General features: G+C 38.9%; 1 protein-coding gene across 8 annotated transcripts in view; it reads right to left on the reverse strand.

Moving 5' to 3' along the window:
• LOC142383735 (UPF0606 protein KIAA1549) overlaps positions 1 to 10,875 on the reverse strand; it is a 37,349-nt gene extending 26,474 nt beyond the window's left edge. For 4 of the 8 annotated variants that reach the window (XM_075469426.1, XM_075469425.1, XM_075469424.1 and 1 more), the window contains exons 1-2: positions 10,656 to 10,873; positions 9,612 to 9,898 (exon numbers count right to left, since the gene is read on the reverse strand). In XM_075469426.1, the coding sequence (XP_075325541.1) occupies positions 9,612 to 9,738 (127 nt within the window). In that variant the 5' untranslated portion in view covers positions 9,739 to 9,898; positions 10,656 to 10,873. Of the gene's footprint in view, positions 1 to 9,611; positions 9,899 to 10,655 lie in introns of all 8 variants that reach the window. The other 4 variants (XM_075469430.1, XM_075469429.1, XM_075469428.1 and 1 more) reach the window with 2 other exon arrangements.
• Positions 10,876 to 11,091: the final 216 nt, after the last annotated feature.

Genomic DNA, 11,091 nt, shown 5'->3' on the forward strand with positions numbered 1-11,091 from the left:
CTGGAGCATCATGTTCGATTTAGAGCAACGTGTCACACAAGCAGACGACCTCTGGCTTGGCACTGGAGAAAACTCCCAATTTAATTATAACCTATACTGGTACCTTAATCAAGTCAGCATGTCACTATAAGAGAGCCCACTGTAAAGAACTTGGAAGGAAAAATCTAGTCTGCTTCTTAGTTGCTGTGCCAACCTTTTCAACCCAGAGGGATGTAGCACAGCTGGGCTATACTGACACAAATGCACAAAGAAACACACACACACACACACACACACACACACACACACACACACACACACACACACACACACACACACACACACACACACGCACACACACACACACACAGAGTAAAGTGATTGACCAAAAATGTGAGGAAAACTCACATTACTGGCAGTATCTGATGATCTACTACATATAGAAAAGAAAGGAAATACAGAAAAACAAATTGGCTGGTGTTTCAGTCCCAGTCCAAACGTGGTGCATAGAAACTGATCTGTTTGGATGTGTGTGCTGTTATCCCATTTCCAATCCTTGGGGTTCAATATGAATCTTAGCCTAACCTCAGGCTCATTGACATACATTTTACAAACCGTGTCAAGACTTGACAACACATTTGAAATGCTACAAAGACCAAACAAAGACAGCCAAGCCCATGTTTGTTTAAAGAAATTGCTGATATTTGAGGTCAAACTGTTTTACATGACCTTAAAATGTCAGCTCATCTCAACCCACTCCAACAGTGACAAACTATTTAATCGGTAGTCACATTTAGGACAAATAAACATGCATGAATGGATGACAAGTATCTAGTTAATTGAGACAAATGCTATTATTGACAAGTCCTTGATGATATTTCAAATAATTGTAGAGATGATGACAACAATGATGTTGATGACTGCAATTAAAAACATAGCAGTGGCTCAGAGCAAGTGAGATCAGCCTGCACTGGGAGTGACATTGGAGTAGGCAAAAACCGACAAAGGTCTCATAGACTATGCTGCGTTACCACCTGTTCCCTGAAACATGAGTGTTACACTTAGTTGGAAGCACATTGTTAGACCTATCCACGAAACTAAACACCAAGACCCGTACTGGTGTGCATCTTCAAATATCAACTCACAACAGCACAAATGTCAAGTGCACAGCTAATGTGCTGTAGATGACGGTGTCCCAGTTTTGCTGCATTGTACATGAAATGCAGGCACTATTTACATTAACCAGTTAACCAGTCCTGCAAATCGAGACACATTCTTGTTATGGTCTGTGTTTTTTCCTGCTTGTGAGTGTGTGCTGTGTCCTCTGGAGATTATCCTCCAGTCCTGCGATCCATCTCTTTATCAAGCTTGCTGTATATCTTCTCTGGTCCTCACTCCACTCATTGGCAGATAATTTTTTTGTAATCAGTTTGGTCACTCTAACATTGAGTTGCTTCTAAGTTGAGTTTGTTATAGTGTTCTTTTCTCCACCCCAACGCAAGTTATCTTTTGCTGTCTTCCACGTATCCATGAATCATGCCAGCCTCCAGTGTCTGTCTTTTCTGACAACCAAACATTCTGTCACAGCCACTGTCTGCACTTCAGAGCACCTCCTGTGTTTCAATAACTCTTTGCAAAAACTCCTACTCTAATACTGTGTTCTCTCTTGGATTCCACTCTGTTGGTTGTAGCAAATCTAGTCATTGGATCTGGATCCAAACAAAAGGATGTAGTTAAGCAAAAGACAATGGATCTTTTGCTTAACTACATCTTGGTTCTGCTCATTGATTATTCAGTCACGTGGACAGCAGTGATTGGCCAGCAAAGGGTTTAGATTTTCTTTAAAGTATAACACCTTGCAGATAACATCATCTTTGTGCAGTAAACATCTGAATATAGCCCATCTAAAACATCTACAAAGACACTAGGATTTAACTATACTATACTTGTTGATATACAAGCAAAAAATGATGCCCTTCTACAGGTTCAGTTGGTTTATTTGTCTCAGTTTATACAACCATGTCCAGGCTTGAATTACTGCCAGCAATCACATTAAAAGGATTCTGACAAGACAAGGACTATTATTGATGGTGGCTGACCGGATGTATATTTAGAAAATCCTAACAATTAAATCAATCGTGAACAGGCCACAGAAACTGTGGTAAAGGCAGACAAAACTTTGAATATCTGAAACGTTTGAAGAATAAAGAATAAAACAAGGAGGAATAATGGGAGAATCTAATGGGATCACAGAATTTAAGTAGCATCACTAGTTCACTATTCACTATTATTCAACCCAAATACAACTGCACTTAGTGCATTTTAGTAATATAAAACTACTCTTAGTGCAACATATTGTTTTAACGTTTTAACTTTCACAAACACATTGCAGGAAAAATTAAGCTCCAGTCACACTGGTATCGGTTCTGTAGTATCGGAACACTTTAATGAATACTGAGTCCGAGTACACGCACATGGTATCGGTGCATCCCTAGTTTATGTGTCTGGTATGTTCAGTTTTTTCCTGTTGTATTAGCTCAAATATACTTTGAGTTTGTTTTAATGTACAATTAAAGAAAGTAAACATTTCCTTCCTCAGAGGGCAGACATAGACCTCAGTTTTTATATCACCTGATAAGGTATGTGTCTACATACAGTACATTTCACAATATAGTGGCCAAGGACTTTCTTGCTTTAACCGTTTCATTTACTGCAGTCCATCCTTTATTTGATTTACAACTTACTGAATGCAACCAAACCACTCTGCTTAAAAAAGAAAACAGAGAAAATGAGTCAGTAGTACCCCATGAGAAACTAGTTTGGAAAGTTATTAATGACATCTATAATCTAAAACTGAGAGAGAAGAGAAATTCTGAAAGGGTTTCAGAGATCCCAGAAAAAATGCTACAAACAAGGCACACATGGTTTTAAAAAACCTAGCCTAATCTGACTGGCTGTGATTTTTAGGGCGTGCAGGAAGAACTGCATACGAAACAGACTTAATTCCGCAGTGGAAATCGTTCACTGGTCTTCGGGAAAACCTTTATATAAAAAAAAAATAAAAAAAAAAATCTAAGGAAATTAATACAGTTTGTTAAAACACATGCAAACAAGACCAAGGAATGCCAGAGCTAATTCCTGTCGTTTGAAGATCTTTCTTTGTACAAATTTAATTTTTCTCACCCACATAACTAATACAATTTTGGATATAGTTTTCAATCTATTCAATATATTTTTTATACATTTGTACTGATGAACTGCAGACATAAAGTTTAATTTAATCCAGTAAAAAAAAATAAAAAATCATCAGACAAAAATTCAATTGGTTTGGGCATTTACAGAGTATGAGAAAGACTTCAAATTAATGTAAGTGGCTGGGTGAAGTCTAGATATAATCTGGAGGATGGGTTTGTTCATTTTTCTGAGTGACAGGTACAGTGCATCTGTGCTAAAGGCAAGTATCGTACGGTTCTCAGTTAAAACAATATATACATGAAAAAGGAAACCACAAACATATGCTGTAGCTGAATTGTCCCACACTAATTTTGTGGGGCATTTCATTAAGGGTACCTTAATGAATCCACTAATCCACCTTTATCTGTTAGAATTGAGTTACTAAAGCAGGGAAACACCAGACATCAGTCAACGCAGACACGTGCTTGCTTGTGAACACGCTCACACGAGACAGGATGATTCAGACTGGCAAACACACCTTTCCTATGTTCCCCAGACATCTTATTGCACAAAAACAGAAAAATTGGAAAAAGACGAGTCAGAATAAATGGTTTCTTCGGTATTAATGCTCAGTAACTACAACCCCACACATGGTTCTGTTTTCAGCTGAGCCCCTTGCGTGACTGGCTCTTTTCAGTTGGCAAGAGCTGTGTATGCTGAGAGCAGTCGAACAATCAAGATACTACTGTGCTGACATTTGCTTTATCAGGGAAGCTTTTAAGATGGGAAAGATTCCATTGTTTTTTATCAGCGGAGTTGAATTAGATCACGGTCTCTGCTAAAGCTCAAGCAGCCCCATGAAAGCAAAAAAGCAAAAACTAAAAGTCTGAGCTCATGAAAGGGCACATTTATTATAAACATCCAAGAGTTGCTTTCCAGTGTCCTTACACACTTGCTGGATTTAGCCAACATCAAACATTAAGAGATAAAAAGAACATATTAAAATAAATAGAGACCTATAAACAGAATCTTGGAAAGGCTGCCTTCATCTAAATTAACTAATCTGATTTGGCCAGTTACGAACATGAGAATGAAGATGCGACTGCACTCCAAATCTCATAAAATATTCATGTGATCTTTGTTTGTCTTTCCCGGGGGGGGATACTTTCGAAGATAAGGGAGAGGGGAGTTCAAGAAAGAAGGGGAGCAGGATAAGGGGGAGGGGAGGGAAGTAGTAAAGTAGAGTCCGATTGAGAAAAAGGAAGAGATGTAAAGACAGGAGAGTGAGGAAGACTGAACAGGAAAATAGCTGCAGGACGCAGCTGAATTTTCTCACCATTTGCACTTTTATTTCACAAAACTATAACAATTTGAAGAGCTTGAGGATGAAAGTTGTCTAAAAAAGTTCTGTAACACAAAAACTATGAGGAGTCTCTCTAGATAGTAGATCACAGATGTGCTGTTTTAGTGAAACACCCAGCACACCCTATGCAGCATACTTTGGGTACACTTCTACTCTTTAAGTCTTTATTTTCTTTCAATGACAGGAAGGTAAAAACTTGTAACCAGAGAGGCACAGAGGACTGCATCACTCAGCACCCTCTCCCACTTTGTCACAATCCTCCCACGAGCCACTCTTCAGATTTTAGGTCCTATGCTAACAAACACCGTCTGCTGGGTAAGGTAAAATTCTATTGCTAGTTGGGAGGAAGCTGTTTTCCAGTCTAAAAGCAATCACATGGGAAAGGAAATGACTGTGCAGGACCAAAACAAAATGATTTTGCCTGGAGAAGCTCAAAACAGGCTGAACTGCACCATCTGCTCGGATAAATATAAAGAAATGATCAGCTGCAGTTCATCAGAGCAAAAAGTTATTTGGGCTCAGCACTAGATGGCCTCGGTTTTGCCTTCTGTCAAATCATGAACTTTGCATTGCACATTTCAAGCCCACAGATCTGACAGGCTGCTCATAAAAAACTGGAAGCAGTCACGGCAATTAGTTTGTAATAAATGAAGGTTTGCTACGTGTTCGCCTACAGAACCTTCTGATGAGATGAATCGGAAGGTTCCAAGCCCCTATTACAGCAACAAGTCACCTCTCCATTAATAAAAGAATACTTTACTAGCAGGGTAAAGATGACAAAACTAAAGAAAATTTAGAGTTTGCTCTGATCACTTTACTTATGATGCAGAAAGACTAAACAATATGTAATAAACAATAAACTCCCCAAATACTGCCATTGGTAATTTCACCTTTTCCAATCATTAAATATAAAAAGGGTAGTTTAAAAAACAAAGAAGCATGATGAAAACGGTTGATAACTTGTGATCATGTCACAACGAAAATACTAGTGAGATGACTCGGCCCTTGAGTAAATAAGATTGTGGTTTTAAAACGATCGTCGTACTTGTAGGATGCTGAAACTCCAGTGGAAAACTGCCCTGGTAAAACATAAAAAAAGGGTACAGAAAATTACAAACAGATGTCCGTTCACAAGCCCCCACTATGGTACCTTCACAGCCAACAACTATGATGCAGGTAATAGTGGAAACAAAAGAAGAAAAGAAAAAAGAAAAAAGAATGCTTTTAATGTGTGAATTAGATTTAAAAAACAAATAACAGACACTGTCGAATGAATGAACATGATCATCACTTACACTTAGCAGTGGTTTTTAACAAATATCAGTCTGCTGTCGGTGACCCACCCTTGACCAGCAGACTAGCTTACTCTTCTCTAAACAGAGCCAAAATTTTGCTGGGACAAGCCAGTCAGTAGACAGGCAGGATCAGCTCCTGGCTGCTTTCCACTAGATCAGTCTGGTCAGGCGGTAGGCCTGGTGAGTGCAACAATACCCAGTGTTTGGCTTTTGATAGGTTCTACCCATTGATCTGCGACTGCCTTCCAGCTCTAATGAATAATGAATGGCCATATTGTCATCCCACACAGATCAAATTTCACATGGCAACGGACTGCGCTGGTAATTAGAAAGGACTTTGTTGGCCTTGAGCTTGCTGTGCTGAACTTGCACTGTGATGCAAAGAGAGAGGAAAAAGCTGTCGAGTTGAAAAATTTCAAGGGTATTTTACGGTATTGCAAAAACGTTTTTCACTTGGTATGTTGAACTTAAGCATGTTAGATATAAAAGATGTAACAGAAATTCGGTGGCAAAAGGGAAATCTTGTATATTATATACGTATATTCAAGATCATACATCTTACACAGACACACATAGGCACATAAGACCCAAAACGTGCGGAATTTTCTTTTCTAAGATGAGTAAATCAAATCTGTGCCTTCAATTATACTTTCTGATATTTGAATGTGAAAATAAATAATCAAAGTGTAGTATCGCAAACACTGGGCCACTGCAGTATGTACCAACTTCAGTGGATCTAAAAAAATAAAAGCCCCTATGAATGTGACCATTTTGATCACATGGCAGAATGTATAATAACTAAGTTGGCCCCCAACAAAAACACTGCAGTTTCACAATATAGCCCTTTGTCTAGAAGGAGACACAGCTTATGTGCAGACATATAGGTTCCACATCCACCCATGTTCTTGCCATGTGATGATGTTCAACTGCCACATGTTGCTGTGCGATGACTTAATTTATCTACAGCGTCTAACTAAATGAGGAAAAAAAACTGTTTTAAACTCTTTATTTAGTCACTGAAAAGGAGGAGGAATGGTGGTACATGGCTTTTGTTCACTGGCTCTCATAAAAGAGACCAGGGAAACATTTTCAGCAGCATTTTCTACAACATTCGCCCTCACGATGCCTCACTTTTCCACTCTCACTTGCAAGTGGTTAGGCCTGGGAGTTTTAAAACACATGGTTAGGGTTGAAATTCATATACATGGTTATGCTTACATGTTGTTAATTACATGGTAACAGTTGGTTAGAGCCAACATGGTTAGAGCTTATATGTTTTCACATTCATGCATCACCTTTTACGGTCATGTCACGCGGATGCTCGTCAACACAGAACAACAGATACTTTACCATCTCACAATTTACAACCCTGAAATGTGACACTACAATGTTAGGACAAGTGGATACATCTTTCACCAACTGCCTGAGGAGACAGGCTAAACTGTAGCTGTGATTATGACTATAGCCAAGGGATGACAATGCATTCCCTTTTGCTGTCACTATGCATTGCTTTGCTTTTTTTATTATGATTAGTGCAATGACAAATAGATGAAATACTAACCTTGAGCTATGTACCAATGAGTTAACATGGTTGTGCTGGCTGAGTGCTGTACTGACTGTGCGCCTTTGCCTAAATGGCAGTGATATCAATGTTTCCATGTGAAAAGGAGTCAGTGAAGCCATTGTAACCATGCCCACAGCATCACGGCTTCAAAAGCAGATGCAGCCAAAATCAGGGCAATAATGATATACTCAATTAAAGCTTCAAACCACAAAGAGCGAATGCATCTGTGATCAAAGCTAATAGTTGTGTGAAACGCCCCTTTGAATGAGATAATAATGAATAAAAGGCATAATGTATATGTCTTCGAATAATTGAACTTGAATCATCTGGACCAACATACGGTTCATGTGAAGAGCAAGATTGGGGACTCTGAGTGATGCTATACTTTTAGTTATTTATAGAATTTTAAAAATCATCATATATCCAAAAACGTTCCGTTTACGAGATGCTCTTTAAATTTTTTTATCTACATGGCAAACACTGGCAAAACTGTGAAGATACATCACAGAACCGCCCTCTTTGGTATGATGTTATATGATATGAAGTTACATTTCCTTAAAAGAGATTTAACGGCCCTAAGAAGTTCTTTATCTAGGAAAGAGGAGTTAAGTGTCAAAAGACAGAGCATGACAGATAGAAAATATGCTGTTTAGCAGAACATTTAAACCAATTATCAAACATAAAGCTCATCAAGTATGAAGGGCAAGGAAATGCAAACTACCATAAACAAGAAGGGAAATATCTTATGCACAAATATAAATAATTCAATCTCAATATCAATAGTGAATGCAATCAGTTAAAAAGCAGGTTGGAAGTCTGACCAAATCTGAAATGTAAAAAATGCAGTAAAATTCACTGCAGTAAACTGAGGGAACTTGTTTTCCCACATTAACGGTCATCAAAATACCATATCAGCGTGGCTTTCTGACTTACTAATTCCTGATTTCCTTTCCAAGGTTTTCACTCAGGTCTTCTACTACATAATCCTATTAAAATGCAATATCATGACTTTTAGGCTACCCTTAAAACTCGTTTGCATGGCATTGTGTAGGGGGGGGGGTTGTTGATGGGATCATTTCAGCATCAGTGAATTTAATCCCAGGGAAACACCCATCAACTGGCTGGATTTAGGCCCTTTCTCTTTCTACAATTAGTAGATATTGGTTTAACTCTAGTGTGCAGGGACAAAGTCACTTCAGCTCATGTGAAAATCCTGAATCAAATACGTGGAAGACCTCATTATGACCACCACAACTGTCCCAGATCATGCAGAGGCCCTGACACAGTTCACATGAAAATCAACACAAGCAGAAATAGACCAACAAAGAAGTTTTTGTTTTTACAGACACATCACAAACAGAAGTTGCCCCATCAGAAAAGTTTGTCACATATTCTTTTTAAGGGGATGACAGATTTTTTTATGTGGAAAAGTTGGCAACAGCGTCTTAAAGACTTGGAAAGCGATCTTACAACTAGAAGGTCACTGGTTAAGTTGGCCTTGTGTAAAGCCCATAATAACCCCCAGCTTCTCCAGCGCAGCTGCTCAGTCGTCCACAAACAAGACTGCAGTTGTGCAGAGCACCTCCTATATGCGAGTCACGTATTGCTGAAAATGTGCGTTCATGATTAGATAACATGGCGAGAGTAATTTCATGTATATATATAAAAAAAAGGGCATCTTCAGAGTCTTTAAATAATTTATCGTGACCCTTCACCGAACAAACGTGATAGAGAATAGTTACGTGGCTTCAAGGCTTCTGATTTCAGAGTCCAAAACTCAGGTTAAGGGATGGTAACTCAAACTAGAAACAAATCCATCAAGATTAAAACTTGATCACACTACAAGGTGAATCGTGGATCCCAATAATACAGCTACACATAAAAACCCAACATTTTACTGCAGCATGGATTTTTACTTAAGGTTTAGGTTTAAGGTTAAGCACAATTTATGCAGTCCTTATGTTAGGTTAACTTATCCAAGTAGATCTGTAAATATTCATGCCCATAGTATCCATCTTCAATACTATTGTATGTTCAATCTCATATACCAAACAGACATGGATAATTTTTGCATTTTTGACTATTCGCTGAATTAGCTGGAGCTATTGTTACCTGTGTTTGCCATCCTTCAAAGCTAACAAAATGTAGTAAGAGACAATGATCTTCATTAGGTGTGAGAAACTAAGTATATATTAGTGAATCACATTGTGTTAGCCAGAAAAAGGTGTGCTCTTACCTGCAACAGGTGAATCCGCTGCAATCACTGTAACCAACACTGTTATCCCAAAAAACACTGCATGTTGAGTATGCAAAAGAGCCGTAAGCATCACTGCCCAACCCAAAGTGGAGACTAAACCTGCCATGGTGTGGTGGTGTTACGGTTCAAGGCATTTCATCCGGTTAAGCAGAGATGAGTCATTCCAAAGAGATGACCATAGGTTTGGGTTATTTTAGGATGCTTAACTTGGTCTTCTTTTCTTCAGGACCCCTCCTTCCATAACATGTCATTCCAGTGGAGAATGGCTGTAGGAAAACAAGCAAGAAAGTGTGAGGCTCAAAGCAAAATCAGCCATCAAGAAGAAAAACAACACACGCATAAGCATATGCTATTTATCTGTTAATCAAAACCTGTACTTTTAACAGCTTCTTGTAAACACATACATCCATATATATATCTATATATATATATATATATATATATATATATATATATATATATATATATAGAGGGTCAAAAACTGCAAATACTACCAGGGAGTGCAGTCTAATCTATCTATTCATTGTTTACAATATACATTAAAAAAATCATTCAGAATCACTTATTCATGCTCCTGGCAAGACATATTATATTGATATATAATAATGAGGTCAATACCAGTCAAACACAAATGAGACTACAATCTTATCAGATACACTCCCAAACTTAGTTTGCACAAAGCGGACAATCATGCACTGTCGTGTGGTCGATAAGGCAGCAGCAGCACAGACCTCGTCTGTGCGTGGCTAGCTTACAGCCGTGCTGCTCAGCGGTCTCATCATGATACAGTTCAGTCCCTTGTCCTACATCCCGTCCCGTTACTTGCAAGCTTAACGGTCATGTGGCTCTTCATAAAGCAACACAAAGCAGGTTACATCCCTTATTTGAGTGTCCCAGCATAATGCTAAAATCTGGTTAGCAAACGTACTTTTTTTTATATATCTCCCAAAGCTAGCTTATAAAGCACAGATCTTGTCCCCCTGCCATTCTTCTCCGCCAGCTCATAGCTGCGCACAGACTTACCCCAAAAAGGGAGCTCCGACTCAGTCAATTCCTTTGTGGGGGTGAGGAGAAAATATCCTTAGATGTAATACAATGGGTCTGGAGCTCTGTCATTAACCTTTACTTAACAACCTGCCTGCGTTTCAAGTTATTTCAGTGTAGATTTGCAACACACGATCTGGTGGCTGCTTTAGATCTGACACTCTTTTGGTAAGTGTTACCTTCTCCTGTCCTGAGGATTGTGTTAGCCCCGCCCCCAACGGATCTGATTAGTTTCTAATTTACCTAGACGCACTCTGATTGGCTGAAGTGCTTTTCCGTCAGGCTGGGCTTTTGATATTAGGTTGGTCCCACTCGACTGGCGTCTGTGGCTTCCACGGCAACGTTGCCTCATGTAGCGAGGCACAAATGGATGGACAAATTCGTGTCAGCTCTTTTATTGGCTGACAGGCTGAGT

Source organism: Odontesthes bonariensis, chromosome 7, assembly GCF_027942865.1.
Source record: "Odontesthes bonariensis isolate fOdoBon6 chromosome 7, fOdoBon6.hap1, whole genome shotgun sequence".
Classification (NCBI taxonomy): Eukaryota; Metazoa; Chordata; class Actinopteri; order Atheriniformes; family Atherinopsidae; genus Odontesthes; species Odontesthes bonariensis.